This window comes from Heteronotia binoei, chromosome 17, assembly GCF_032191835.1.
Source record: "Heteronotia binoei isolate CCM8104 ecotype False Entrance Well chromosome 17, APGP_CSIRO_Hbin_v1, whole genome shotgun sequence".
Lineage (NCBI taxonomy): Eukaryota > Metazoa > Chordata > Lepidosauria > Squamata > Gekkonidae > Heteronotia > Heteronotia binoei.
The window spans coordinates 46441400-46457104 of NC_083239.1; the positions used below are offsets into that span (position 1 = coordinate 46441400).

At 49.6% G+C, this 15705-nt stretch overlaps 1 protein-coding gene across 1 annotated transcript in view; it reads left to right on the forward strand.

Moving 5' to 3' along the window:
* NECTIN2 (nectin cell adhesion molecule 2) overlaps nucleotides 1–15705 on the forward strand; it is a 158315-nt gene that overhangs the window by 97741 nt on the left and 44869 nt on the right. Inside the window, 2 exon segments of the mRNA XM_060258236.1 lie at nucleotides 636–753; nucleotides 1997–2145. Coding sequence (XP_060114219.1) covers nucleotides 636–753; nucleotides 1997–2145 — 267 coding nt within the window.

The window sequence follows — 15705 nt, forward strand, 5'->3', positions numbered from 1 at the left end:
ATGGGGAATAATTGGGCGAAAGGGGAAGAAGGAAACGTTGTGTCGGGGGAGTGTCTTCTAACTGGTGGACTTGATTTGCTGAAGACGATTTGTCTGTTCTGTTGAAAAGCTGACAACCTAATGTTAACGTTCAGGAATGACCTAGGTGGAGAAAGAGTAGTCCTTTTAAAATATTTTGTTTATCTATCTACATTAAACAGCAGAAATAAATCACTGGGAATCCGTCACTTCATAAAAAGCAAAAAAAAGGAAGAATATCTTCAGTTTAATTACCCGCAAAAGAAACAGTCTTTCTTTTCATAATGACAAAATTCCAGATTTTTTTTCTGGAGTGTGGGCTTCAAAATTTAGGAAAGGGTATTCGTTCCCTGTACCGGGTGGCCCAGGATAGCCCAATATCGTCAGATCTCTGAAGCTTAAACCCAGTTGGCACTGATTAGTCCTCGGATGGGAGACCACCCGTCCCTCTGCCTTTGGTCATTGTATACCACAACAAGGGACTACTCAGAGGTGTAAAAATATGATCTGGCTGCAAGTAGGGCTTTGCAAGGAGACAGATGGGGGGAATGACAGGCATGACTGCTGGTGACTCCCCCTGGCCGACCACCGAGCACTTCTCTCGGCTTTCCTCACAGATCCCCCCGAAGTCGCCATTCTCGGCTACGACGACAACTGGTATCTGAGCCGCGAGGAGGCCGTGCTGACCTGCAGCGCCACGGGGAACCCGCCACCCACCAACATCAGCTGGACCATGTGAGTCTCAACCCCGTTTCTTTCTGCTTAAAAACACACGTGGCTTTAGACGAATCCACCAAAGCCATTTCTCTAGGGGTGGCCAATGAGGAACGTATATTGTCCGTTCAGCCCTCTCACAGAAATGGTGTTGGGGTGATGGAATTCTGTGTGCTGTTTCTCCCGGGTTATGAGGAAGAATGTGCACAGGGAGAGCTTCTCCCCGGATATGATTTTTCTGGAATTCTAAATGTACAGGAAATAAAGTAACTCTTCACTAGATTGGCATGCACATTGTTAAAAGCGTTGGCTTTGGCAGTGGCTATCACCACAGCACTATGGCAGCCATTTTGTTACCGGCTCCGCCTCCTGCGGCAGCCATTTTGTGGCTGTGCCTGCCATGCTGTATCAAAATTCCAAAGGTGCCTACAGGCTCTAAAAGGTGGGGGATCCCTATTATAAGCAGCTTTGAGTCCCTTTGGTGAAAAGAAATAAATAAAGGCAAATGCAGTGCAGAAGGCACAAAGTTTTAATTCAGTGGCACCTTTAAGACCCACAAAGTTTTAGTCAAGATATAAGCTTTCGTATGCAAGCACCTTTCAGATAAGCACAGAATGATAGCTCTGTCTGGGCCTTCTCAATTTAATTTTCATACGGAGCGTTCTTAAGCTTTTTTCCTACCTCAAGTGATGATGAGAGTTAATAACTGTGCAAATGATAGCTTTAATGCATGAAAGCTAATGTGGTTAGAGCATTGGACTGTAAACCTGGGAGACCTGGGTTTGAATCTCCGATTAGCCACACTAGCTTGCCAGGTGAATTTGGGTCAATCTTTCCTGGCCTGACCTACCTACCTCACAGGGTGGTGGGTACGATAAAACAGGAGGAGAGTGATGTTGTTAACCTGCTTTGGATCTCCGCTGAGGAGAAAAGCAGAAGATAAATGAAAAAGTTTGCCGCCATTGAGGTTGGTAGAAGTGAGCAGCTTAGTTTGGCATAGCAAATCTAGCAAAATGAATTTAAGTCAATTGAGGCATTTAAGAGGGGAGAGAGGCTGCTTGAGGCCCAAGGCCACTGCTGCTGCCTTCTCCCCCCTTCCACTGGGGGGGCCTCCCAAAAAATTGAGCCCCCCCCCCCTAATTTTCTAATCCTGGCCATGTCCCTGGGTGTGACACTACATCAAACAGACTTTTCACAAGACAGGTGGGAGACCTCGAGACTCTGTTTGTTGGCGTAAACTTTTGTGTTTTTCTCACTCCACCAGGTCTAGCGGTCCCCTTCCAAGGACCGTGGCCATCCAGGGGGACAAGCTCGTGGTACGAAACGTGGACGCCTCCGTGAACACCACTTTTACCTGTCACGTCATCAACAAGGTCGGGAGAGTCTCAGCCGAACAGACCGTCTTTGTACGAGGTGAGAACGGCGGTGGCAGCTACGATAAAAAAAATTATGTGTGAAGGAGTGCTTCCGGATGTTGGGAAGCAGGAGTCTGGATAGGACAGTGCTTTCTGAAATACGGTGTCTCCCCCCCTCCTGCCCCACCCCCAAACACAAGGCATGAAGAAGCTGCAGTTAAAATGCATGGGAACTGGAAAGCCCTCGTGCCATCGAGAGCCAGTTTGGTGTGGTGGTGAAGTGTGCAGACTCTTTTCTGAGAGAACCGGGTTTGATTCCCCACTCCTCCACTTGCACCTGCTGGAATGGCCTTGGGTCAGCCATAGCTCTCACAGGAGTTGTCCTTGAAAGGGCAGCTGCTGTGAGAGAACTGGGTTTGATTCCCCACTCCTCCACTTGCAGCTGCTGGAATGGCCTTGGGTCAGCCATAGCTCTCGCAGGAGTTGTCCTTGAAAGGGCAGCTTCTCTGTGAGAGCTCTCTCAGCCCCACCCAGCTCACAGAGTGTCTGTTGTAGGGGAGGGAAGATAAAGGAGATTGCGAGCCGCTCTGAGACTCTGAGATTCGTTGTGGAGTGTGGGATATAAATCCAATATCATCATCATCACGTCTGTTGTTGGACTGTAAAAAGGGGCGCTAAATTTTGGAATGCGCCACCAGCAGCAACCCTGTGTCAGATATTCATTTTGAGTGCACGTGGTGTGTTTTCTGGCGGGAGGATTCTCAGCCACCGTTTCCCCCTGTAGTCTTGCAAATGGCTCCGTGCGCCTTCACGTCATTGCAGGGGAAGGGGAAGCGTAGAAGGCAAAGCGCCTTCTGAGACAGGAGATCAAAGCGGGTCATGAAATCCGATTGGCCTTTTGCATTGGATGCATGCGTGGGATCGGATGTCCCGGCAGAAGGGTGCATTGTGGAGCAGTCCGGGCCGCACCACGTTTTGGGCAGGCCCGCATCAAAGAGGCTCGGGAATGCGTTGGGCTCTGCCTGGCTGGTGATGGGTCTCTGCCACCCCTTCTCCCCTGCCATGTGCCCTTTTCACGGCTCCGCCTGCCGCTCTGCCCCTTTCCCAGCGCTGGCACTGCTTATCGATGCCCTTTCCTCTGAGTGACCTTCCTCGTCTTGCTTTCTTTACTCAGACCAGCCGGCGGAGAGGCAGAGCGGCAGCGCCGGAGCTGTGGCGGGGGCCGTCGTAGGGGGAATCCTGGCCCTGACTCTCCTGGGGGCTCTGGTGGTCATCTTCGTGCTGCGCCGGCGTCGCCTCCGGGCTACCAAGGGCTCCTATGACCCCAAGACTCGAGTCTTTGGCAACGGGACTGCACCCCCTCCAGTCCGCAGCTTTGCCGAGCTTGACCGGCCTCTCAAAGCTGCTCCGGGACGGGGGAGGGAGGAGGAAGAGGAGGAGGAGGAAGAAGAGGAAGAGGAGATGCACAAGGACCGCCGCTTGCCCTACGGCTATCCCTCTCACCGCCTAGACGACGAAGAGGAGCACTTCGACCAGCTGGGGCCGATGTTGCGGCTGGGCTCCTCACCCCATGGTTATGAGTACGACGACATGGAGTCCCAGCACGATGGCTCCATCATATCCAAGACTGCCGTCTACGTGTGAACTTCGACCACCGCAAGCCGCCTCCGCGGGGAGAAAGAGAGAACTTTGGTCCTTCCAAAGAAATTCTTAGACTTTTCTCTTCCCCCGACCCCGTTTTTTTTTTTTTTTTTAATTTATGAGCCCTTCTGTGGCTGGACTCCATTTTTGATGTGGAAGGCCTTCCTTCTCGTAAGGCGAGGCAGCTATAAGAGACTCCCTTTTGAGCTGGCGGGGGTGGGGGGAGACCTGCGAAGTCGGGGTCGCTGGAAGGTTAAAAAAGAAAGGAAAAGAGCCAGGGACTCTTGTTTCCTGGAGGGTCTCTTCTGTGTGCTCCTGCTGCTGCCTTAACTGGATTTTAATTTTTTGTTTGGTTTTAACGTTAGAGGAGACACGAAGCTGGTTGTGTTTAAAAAAAAAAAATTGAAATGGCCTTGGGGGCAGATCCAAATGGGAGTGAAATCTTTCCGTGGGCCCTGCATCCGGCCGTGGGAGCGGCCCACGTCAGGGTGGTGAGGTTTTCCTTAGGAAGTCCTTCCAGTTTTGGTGCTCTTAATCGGGGGTGGGCGGGTGGGGGGACAGGTGCTGAAGCCCCCCCTGCCTGGTGCTGGGGGGAAACTGACTAGACCCCTGTTGAAATGCTGCCCGTCCATCCCTGCTCGTGTGGCTGCGTGAACAAAGCCCACCTGTCCTTTGTATCATAACTGCCTCTTTTGAAGAGCTAGGCCAGATTTGGGGGCTGGGGGCAAGGGGGGGACAGTCCCTCGCTCACACTGTCCCCCCCTCCCTCCCCCGATTGTCATTTTTTTTGTTTCGGAAAAAAAGCTTTCCCAAAGTTCGCTTCTCCCCGTTCGTCCCCGATTCGGTGTGCCCCTCCGGTCTGAGCTGGTGTCGGTGACCTCCGGAGCCCCGCTTCTCACCAAGCCTTCCTGGCAAGTTTTTGTCCAGATCAAACTGAGCAGAGGAGAGGGACGTTAAACCGCTTTGGTCCCCCGTCAGGGAGAAAGGCAGTGCGTGTGTCTGTGTGTATGTCTGTAAATGAAGTTAAATAACAAAGGTATAAAATGTCCCCTGAATTGTCTGCCATTTTTGGTGGGGGGGGGCTGACTCTGTCATAGCGAGGAGGAATCCCTCCTTCACTTTCGTCCTCCCTCGTGCACTCCTCCATGCGGTGCCTTATCGGGCACGGCAGTTCTCGTCTCTCTGGCTTCCCCATTGCCTGTAAATACCCCAGCCTTTTAAAAGGGGCACAGAGTTATTTTCGTACTTTCTTTTCCCCCCACCCACCTACCCCTTGTCCCTGATGGGCCGTCTGTCCATGCTTCTATGTTGTAATTAAACGCCGTCTTGAAAACGTGGTTCTCGTCTGCCTCTTTTGGATTCACCTGGCGAGTGGGGATGGGGGGGGGGTGGGCTGGAGAAAGCAGGTAGCGCCAAGGGAGAAGGCTGTGTTACCGCGGGGACATCAAATCCCTCGTTTCCTGACGCTGGAGTTTCTGCAGGCCGGCTGCAGCATGAATATTTCAGACCTCCTTGCTTGGTACAGAATTAATTGGCAACGCGGTGTCCTGGAGGCTCCGGTTGAGAGAATCCAATGACGTGCACGGCAAAGACACTTAGGTTTCAGATAAGGGTCACCAGCTCCAAGTTTGAAAACACCTGGAGATTTTTTTTTCGGGGGGGGGGGGGTAGAGTCTGAGAAGACTGGGGTTTGGGGAGGGGAAGGGACTTCAATGGGATATAATACTAGAGGTTCCAATCTTCCAAAGTAGCCATTTGCTCCAGGTAAATGGATCTCTGTTGGCTGTGATAGCGGGAGATTTCTGGATCTCTGTTAGCTGTGATAGCGGGAGATTTCTAGCTACCACCTGAAGATGGAGAACCTCAGGTGGAATGCTATAGAGCCCATGCCACGACTCAGAGGGGTATTATCAGTCACTGCCACCTCTCTGGATTAAGGGTCCCTTTTGAGTCCCCTCCCAAGCCCTTCAGGCCTCCTTTAGGCCAAAGAATAGGCGTGAGGACCAGGCAGAGTGAAAAACGGGGGGGAAAGTTTATTTTAAAAAAATAAGTTCATTTATTTTATTTATTTATTTGTTTACCTTAAATTTCTATCCTGCCCTCTCTGCTAGTGGACCTAGTGCGGCTAACAGTCAATTCCGATATTTCAGGGGTGGCCAACGGTAGCTCTCCAGATGTTTTTTTTGCCTACAACTCCCATGAGCCCCAGCCAGCATGGCCAATGGCTGGGGCTGATGGGAGTTGTAGGCAGAAAACATCTGGAGAGCTACCGTTGGCCACCCCTGCGATATTTACATTTACAATTTAAAAGCCAATAAAATACAATTACAACGTTCTAAAAAACATTCTAAGGTGCTGTCTTTAATATAGGCGGATTCTTTTCCTGGTGGTGATCAGATAGTAATCATAGTAATCATAGCCCTTTAACTGAGGCAGCTCGGAAAACTTGCTCCCCAAGCTACGGTATCTGGGTTTATCCCAGACTCCTGGGTTTTTAGCTCCCTATTTCCTCTTTTTAACTGATCCTCACCAAAGAAGAGCATTCATGCTGGCCAGATTTAATGCACTACCATCGGCCATCCTCTCCGGAAGATACCACAGAATCCCCCGCAATCTTAGACGATGCTCTTGTAGCCAAGGAGTCATCGAAACGGTCTCTCATGTTCTTCTGGACTGCCCTTTCTATAGCAGTCCACGAGCAAGATACCTAGATGCTCTGCTCTTTGACCATCAAGGCCTCTCTGTCAATGCCAAGGTTCGCTTTTTACTCCACGGGAAACACAATTTTGTTACTACTCACGTTGCTTGCTTTTTACAGGTTGCGATCCAAATCAGAGAGGCTTTTACTCATGCATAGCCCACAGCTATTTTATGTCATTTAACTTTTGCTGGGTTTTTTTTTTTAAGGTTTTATTATATCCCACAGTGTTATTGTTGGTTTTTAAAGTATACTGTACCCTTACATCAATGCCAATAAAGGTCTATGGTATCAGCCCTTTAGAGATATGGGGTGGCAGTCTCCTCCCGGGTCAGGTGTTAAATGCCTGTCAGAACAGTTCTGTCTTACAGGCCCTGCAGAAGGCAGAAAGATCCCGCAGGGTCCTTATAGCCTCCGGGAGGGCATTCCACATTCCTGATGCTGCCACCGAGAAGGCCCTAGCCCTTGTGGAGCATAACCTGGCCTCTTTTGGTCCAGGGATGGACAGTAGATTTTGTGTCCCTGAACGCAGTGCTCGCTGGGGGAGCATGTGGAGAAAGGTGGTCCCATAGATAGGCAGGCCCCCGACCATAAAGGGCTTTAAAGGTCAATACCAACACCTCGAAATGGACTCGGAGCACAATAGGTAGCCAGTGCAGCTCTTTCAGCACTGGCTGAATGTGCTCCCAATGAGGGAGCCCCATTAACAGCCGTGCCGCAGCGTTCTGCACTAGCTGTAGTTTCTGAGTCAAAGTCAAAGGAAGCCCCATGTAGAGAGCATTACAGTGATCTATTCTCGAGGTGACCATAGCGTGGATCACCATTGCTAAGTCGGGATGCTCCAGGAAGGGGGCCAACTGCCGTACCCGCCGAAGATGGAAAAAGGCGGATCTGGTAGTGGCTGCTACCTGGGCCTCCATTGTGAGAGAGGATTCCAGGAATATTCCCAAGCTCTTGACCTTAGGGGTCAGTATTAATGACACCCCGCCAAGAGCCGGTAAAGGGATCTCCCTTCCCGGACCACCCCGACTCAGACGGAGAACCTCCGTCTTTGTTGGATTCAGCTTCAACCAACTCAGCCTGAGCCAAGATGCTATGAACATATGAAGCTGCCTTCTACTGAATCGGACCCTTGGTCCATCAAAGTCAGTATTGTCTTCTCAGACTGGCAGCGGCTCTCCAGGGTCTCCAGCTGAGGTTTTTCACACCTATTTGCCTGGACCCTTTTTTGGAGATGCCGGGGATTGAACCTGGGACCTTCTGCTTCCCAAGCAGATGCTCTACCACTGAGCCACCGTCCCTACGTCTTGAAGAGCCAGGTCTAGATTTTGCGGGGTACAGTCAGACTGGCCACCCATCAGTAGATAGAGCTGGGTGTCGCCTGCATATTAGTGACAACCCAGCCCGTACCTCCTGACAATCTGGCCAAGGGGGCGCATGTAGATGTTAAATAACATCGGGGACAGAACCGCACCCTGTGGCACACCACATATAAGTGGGTGCCTTTGGGATGATTCCTCCCCTATCATCACCCTTTGTCCCCGACCTTGGATTAAAGAGGCCAACCACTGCAAGGCAGACCCCTAAATCCCCACGTCGGCAAGGCGGCTAGACAGTAGCTGATGGTCAACTGTATCGAATGCGGCTGACAGATCTAATAGTAACAGCACCGCTGAGCCGCCCCCATTCAGACGTCGATGTTCAGTTCAGTGCAATATAAACAAACGAGGTGCATTAAACAGGGAAAAGGGTGAAGGGAAAATAAATGCCCTAATGCAGGGGTGTCAAACTCATTTGTTATGAGGGCCGGATCTGACATAAACGAGACCTTGTTGGGTCGGGCCGCGTGTGTCATAAAATGTAATACCAGGTGGCAGAGATATAAACTTTATAAAGAGCACAATTAAAAGGTTTTTTTTTTAAAAAAAACTTAAAATAAAACGTGCTTAAAACAGTAGCACTCATTGGTCTTAAAGGTGCTTTTTGTGTGTATCTCTCCCATGCAATCCAGGGAACTGGACAAAGGAAGCTCTGGCTCGTTCCTTCCTTCCCCAGGGGGCCAGGTGGAGGAGGAGCCTCAGCCAATAGAAGGAAGAGAGGCTTGGCTCAGTAGCTCTGCTGTCCGATTGAGAGAGCCTGGCAAAGCAAGCTCTCCCTCTCCCCCTTCATCCCCAGAGGAGGAGCCTCAGCCAATGGAAAAAAAAGAGGCTTTGCTCTGTAGCTCCTGTGCAATTGAGCAAGCCTTGCAAAGCCAGCTGTGATGCAGAAGGAAGCAAGAGAGAGGGAGAAGGAAGCAGATTGACAGCCAGTTGCTCGGGGGCCTGAGAGGAGCCCTGATTCGGCCCTCGGGCGGCATGTTTGACACCCCCAGCTTATAGCATTCAGGGGTCAATTTAATAGCATCAGTGAGGGGTGGGGATGGAGGCTGATTGTGAAGGGCGTGCGATACAGGAGATACTTCTGCCTGCGCTGTCTCACAGGCTGGGCTTTTTTTGTAGCAGCGACTCCTTTGCCACACCCCCTGATGTAGCCAATCCTCCTGGAGCTTACAGTAGGCCCTGTAGTAAGAGCCCTGTCAGCTCTTGGAGGATTGGCTACCTAAGGGGGTGTGTGGCCTAATATGCAAAGGAGTTCCTGCTACAAAAAAAGAGCCTCGTTCACAGGATTGTTGTGAATATAAAACGGGGGAGGAGAAAAAGGCTTAGATGTAAATAAAGTAAAAGATGACAGTTGATTCTCTCCCCCTTCCCCCCGCTCAAGAGCCGTTCTCAGTCAGAGCTCTCTCAGCCCCGCCTACCCCACTGGGAGTACTCCCTCTAAGCTGTGGAGCCTTCTGAGCAAAAATTCTACTTTGTGAGCTACCGGCATTGAAGTTGTAAGCTTTTGCATCAATGAGTTTGTTCTGGGGCCCTTTTTTCCTGAGCTGAGAAAAAAAATGTGTGAGCGGGAGGCTAAAAAAGCTGAGCCAGCTCTCACTGACTCAGCTTAGAGGGAACACTGCTCACCAGTGTTGTTCCCGCTAAGCTGAGATAGTGTGAGCTAGCTCACAATTTTTTAGTCTCCAGTTTACACATTTTTGCCTCCGCTCAGGAAAAAATGGCTCTGGAACAAACTAATTTATGCAGTAGCTCACAACTTCAATGCCGGTAGCTCACAAAGTAGAATTTTTGCTCACATCACTCCACACAGCTTAGAAGGGAACATTGAGGTGTTTGTGGTGGGGAGAAGAAGGGAAAGCAGACTGTTAACCACTCTGAGACACCTTCAGGTTGGGAAGGGCGGGGTATAAAACCAGCTCTTCTCGATGCAGTAGCCTAAAGTCGGTTCCTTTGGGTGCTGTCTGTGAACAGGATTTAAACCCGCTGGGTCACTGAAAAGGGCATTTATTACTGTTTTGCCAACCTTTAAGGCTTCTCTGGTTATTTCACTGGAGAAGGTGCGCAGTAACAGTTGGGGATTCAGCCCTGGATCGTAACCCGCTTTGCGTTCGAGTGCATTTTTCTCTTTTCTAAATAAAACTTTCAGTTTTGGAAAGAGCTCCTCTCGCGGAGGTGTTTTTGCGTGCGTCTTTTTCCTGCGGCATCTGGCGGTGGTTCAGAATCCAGTCGGAACTGTCAGTAGCTGCACGTCGCCATGACCACCTCGTCTGCCCCAGGAGGAAACTCGAGTTCCCTTTCAAGAACAGAAGGTGTGGCTTGGCAGTGGTGGCGGAGAAGCGGCTTTTTGTTTTCCTTCCTCTCCCACTCTGCCAGGGTGGTTGCTGCGCAGGTGTTCCTTTCAGCAGGTGCAGGCCGTGGAAGTCAACAGACTTTCCCTCTCTTCGTTCCCAGGCTCTGGTGAATTCGTGTCACGTTGCTCCTGTACATGGAGGTTCTAATTGGCCGCCTCTGCCTGATAGCCCCAAACAACTTCTTCCTCTACGAAACTGTATAAGCCAGTGTAGTGTAGTAGTTAAGAGCGTCAGGACAGTGTGCGACTGCAATAAAAAAGGCCAACGCCATGCTGGGAATTATTAGGAAGGGAACTGAAAACAAATCAGCCAGTATCATAATGCCTCTGTATAAATCGATGGTGCTGCCTCATTTGGAGTACTGTGTACAATTCTGGTCAGCACACCTCAAAAAAGATATTATGGCTTTGGAAAAAGTCCAGAGAAGGGCAACTAGAATGATTCAAAGGTTGGAACACTTTCTCTATGAAGAAAGGTTGAAACGCTTGGGGCTCTTTAGCTTGGAGAAACGTTAACTGAGGGGTGACATGATAATAATAATAATAATAATAATATTTTATTTTTATATCCCGCCCTCCCCGCTAGGCGGGCTCAGGGCGGCTAACAGACACGGGAGTCTCATGATTCACATTAAACAATAATAGACATGGGAGTCCCGTGATTCATAAAACATAACAACTTAAACATTAATTACAATAAATTATTTAAAATACATAAAAACATATAAACATATAAGATATAAAAATAGGTGCTAAAATGATGTATTTAAGATGGCTAAGTGTCTATTCATTCATTAATCAGGTTCCGTCTTAGTTGCCACATGGTGACTCAAATGCTAACTGAAAAAGAAATGTTTTGCAAGCCCTGCGGAATTGGTTCAGGTCCCGCAGGGCTCGCACCATCTCTGGGAGGTCGTTCCACCAGCGAGGGGCTATCACCGAGAAGGCCTGCTCCCTAGTGGCCTTCAACCTAACTTCTCTTGGCCCAGGGATTGTTAATAAGTTCTGAGAACCAGACCTCAGTGCTCTCCGGGGTACACATGATAGAGGTTTACAAGATTCTGCATGGGATGAAGAAGGTAGAGAAAGAAGTACTTTTCTCCCTTTCTCACAATATGTTGGATCAGGCCAGTGGCCCATCCAGCCCAACACTCTGTGTCACACAGTGGCCAATATATGTGTGTGTATGTGTATATACATACATACATATATATATATATAAACACACATACACACACACACACACACACACACACATATATATATATATACACACACATACACTGTGGCTAATAGCCATTGATGGACCTCTGCTTCATATTTTTATCCAATCCCCTCTTGAAGCTGGCTATGCTTGTAGCCGCCACCACCTCCTGTGGTAGTGAATTCCACATGTTAATCACCCTTTGGGTGAAGAAGTACGTACTTCCTTTTATCCGTTTTAACCTGTCTGCTCAGCAATTTCATCGAATGCCCACGAGTTCTTGTATTGTGAGAAAGGGAGAAAAGTACTTCTTTCTCAACTTTCTCCGTCCCATGCATCATCTTGTCAACCTCTATCATGTCACTCCGCAGTCGACGTTTCTCCAAGCTAAAGAGCCCCAAGCGTTTTAACCTTTCTTCATAGGGAAAGTGTTCCAACCCTTTAATCATTCTAGTTGCCCTTTTCTGCACTTTTCCCAATGTTATAATATCCTTTTTGAGGTGCGGTGACCAGAATTGCACACAGTATTCCAAATGACAAATATGACAATATAACAAATGCGTTCGACACCCCTGCTCTAGGGAACTGAGCATCGGCCTCTGGAGACCTGTTGTAATACCGGGGAAGCGCCAGGTCCTTCCTGGAGGTTGGCATTCCAGCAGTAATCCTTTCCGGTCTCTGCATCCCAGCTATATTCCTCAGGATGCTGGCATCTTCCCTTCGGCTCCCTGCTCGCGTTCAAAACGCCAGCTTCCCTCCGGATGCCGCGTTCCAAAGCGCCGAGGTTGTTCGCCGTTCTGCATTTTAAAACAAGAAATCAAAGCGCGAGGCTTCCTATTTATGCATCCCGCTCTATGCAAATGCTCGTACTTTGCATAAATGCTCAAATAGCATGCTTTAGCCTGCGCAAGATGTTTTAAGGGGGTTTTGGGGCAGAACAGAGGTCTCCCCCCTACCACCGCCTCCTCCGTTCTTGTACATGTAATAAGTGTAGTGGAGGGAAGAGAGATTTGGGGGCAGGGAAGATCCAGGAAAATCATCCACGAAGGAGGAATGCAGTTAGCGGTGCCAAGTTAGAAGAGCAACACATCCACGCTGGAGGTTTGTTTTCCAAATGCTTCTTAAAATGATGTTCTGGCCTCATGAGGTCTAAGAGCTTGCTGTTATTAATTTAAATGGAAGCAGAGCGTTTTGTGGGTGAAATGGCAGGGATTGATTACTCTTGATGCTTGCGCACGCCAATCTTACTGACACCCTACCCCAGAGGTGTCAAACGTGTGGCTCGGGGGCTGAATCAGGCCCCCAGAGAGTTCTTATCAGGACCTCAAGCAACTGGCTGTCATCTGCTTCCTTCTCCCTCTCTCTTGCTTCCTTCTGCATCACAGCTTGCTTTGCAAGGCTTGCTCAATTACACAGAACCTACAGAGCAAAACCTCTATTTTCTCCATTGGCTGAGGCTCCTCCCCCTCCTGGTCCCCTGGGGAAGGAAGGAAAGAGGCAGAGCTTCCTTAGCCCAATTTCCTGGATCCCGTGGGAGAGGTACAAAGAAAGCACCTTTAAGACCAACTAGTGCTAATGTTTTAAGCATATTTTAAGGTGTGTTTTTTTAAAAAAAAAAAAATATATTGCGTTTGTCTGTGTCCTTTATAAAGTTTATATCTCCGCTACCTGCCATTACATTTTGTGACACACCTGGTCTGGCTCGACAAGGTCTCATTTATGTCCGGTCCGGCCCTCATAACGAATGAGTTCGACACCCCAGCCCTACCCCATCGAACCAATCCCACTTTTCCTGCTGGTTTCAGAAATTCCTGCTGTTGAGCATTGAAATAGGGGCAGCAGGGAGAGGCTGTGGCTCAGTGGCAGAGCATCAGCGTGGCACGCAGAAGATCCCAGGTTCAATCCCCGGCATTGCCAGTTAAAAAGGACTAGGTCAGGGGTAGCCAAACTGTGTCTTGGGAGCCACGTGTGGCTTTTTCATACATATTTTGTGGTTCTTGAAGCCCCTACTGCCCAGCTTGGAGAAGGCATCTGTCCCTTTATATCACTTCTCCAAGCCAAGCCAGCTGGCAGCTTGGGGAATGCATTTAAAGTTGCTTTCTTTCTACCTCCGACATCTACCTCCTCCCTCCCTCCTTCAAACGTCTGATGCTCATATCTTGCGGCTCTCAGACATCTGATCTTCATGTCTTGTGGCTCTCAAACATCTGACAGTTATTCTATGTGGCGCTTACATTAAGCAAGTTTGGCCACCCCTGGACTAGGTGATCTGAAAAACCTGCCAGGCCGAACAATGCTGACTTTGACGGACCAAGGATCTGGTTCAGTATAAGGTGGCCTCTGTGTTCATGGGGTCAGTCGTGTTGGTTGTTATGTCGTATGCAGACACCGTTAACACTGCTGCCATCCCTACAGCAGCTGAGCCCTTCTTCCCTTGAAACAGCTGCCGTGCTACGCCAGTAATGCAGGGAGATGCATCATGTGAATCACTAGAATGATTAAAGAAAGGTCAAAACGCTTGGGGCTCTTTAGCTTGGAGAAACCTCGACGGAGGGGTGACCCGATCAAGATCGTGCAGGGTAGAGCAAGAAGTCCTTTGCTCCCTTTTTCACAATACGAGAACTCGTGGACACTCAATGAAATTGCGGAGCAGTCAGGTTAGAACGGATAATAGGAAGTCCTTCTTCACCCAAAGGGTGATTAACACGTGGAATTCACTGCCACAGGAAGTGGTGGCAGCTACAAGCATAGCCAGCTTCAAGAGCGGGTTGAATAAACCTAAGAGCAGAGGTCCATGAGTGGCTATTAGCCACAGGGTATTGATAGAACTCTCTGTCTGGGGCAGTGATGCTCTGTACTCTTGGTGCTTTGTGGGGGGGGGGGGGAGGACAGTGGGAGGGCTTCTATTGTCCTGACCACACTGATGGACCTCCTGATGGTGCCTGGTTTTTTTTGGCCACTGTGTGGCACAGAGTGTTGGACTGGATGGGCCATTGGCCTGATCCAACATGCCTTCTCTTATGTTCTTATGTGACACAGAGTGTTGGATCGGAGGGGCCATTGGCCTGATCCAACATGGCTTCTCTTATGTTCTTATGTGACACAGAGTGTTGGATTGGAGGGGCCATTGGCCTGATCCAACATGGCTTCTCTTATGTTCTTATGTGACACAGAGTGTTGGATTGGAGGGGCCATTGGCCTGATCCAGCAGGGCTTCACTTATGTTCTTATGTGACACAGAGTGTTGGACTGGATGGGCCACTGGCCTGATCCAACATGGCTTCTCTTCTGTTCTTATGTGACACAGAGTGTTGGACTGGAGGGGCCATTGGCCTGATCCAACATGGCTTCTCTGATGTTCTTATGTGACACAGAGTGTTGGACTGTAGGGGCCATTGGCCTGATCCAACATGGCTTCTCTTATGTTCTTACGTGATTGCCTGGTGCACTAGCTGCAGCCGCATAGTACCAACAACCTACTAATTGGCACCTGCCTGGAGAATCTTGCAACCTGTATCTGTGCCAGCCAGGAAGTGGTGTGCCGCTCTAGTATGCGCTGCTAGCTACCAATAACCTCTGGTGCGGTTTTGCTGCTATGCTCATGAGCCAGATGTATATGTGTGTTGGGGGGCAACTAACAGACCAGGCCCTTGAAGTCCAAGGCAATGCTAATCAGCAGCATCTTTTAAGAATAGTTTCAGGTTGGGTCGCCTTGTTGGACTGAAGCAATAGAACCAAGTTTGAGTCTGGGGCACCTTTAAGACCAACCAAGTTGAATTTGGGGTATAAGCTTTCATGTGCATGCGCACTTCTTCAGATACGGAAAAGTTTAACTCTGGGTATGAGCTTCTGTGTTGTCATCAAGGCGCCATCGGACTCGAACTTTGTTTTAATAATAGTCGTGCTTCGTGGCTTCTCTTTTTTATTTGCGGGGAGGGGAATCCCAGTTTTGGAGGAGCCTCGTGGCACAGAGCGGTAAAGTTGCAGTACTGCAGTCCGGACTCTCTGCTCACGACCTGAGTTCGATCCCGGCGGAAGCTGTGTTCACGTAGCCGGCTCGGGGTCGACTCAGCCTTTCACCCTTCCGAGGTCGGTAAAATGAGTCCCTAGCTTCCTGGGGGGGAAATGTAGATGAGTGGGGAAGGCAAGGGCAACGGAAAGGAAAGGTCCCCTGTGGAAGCACCAGTCGTTTCCGACTCTGGGGCGACGTCGCTTTCACAACGTTTTCACGGCAGACCTTTTTACGGGGTGGTTTGCCCTTGCCTTCCCCAGTCTTTTACACTTTCCCCCCAACAAGCTGGGTACTCATTTGACCGACCTCGGAAGGATGGAAGACTGAGTCAACC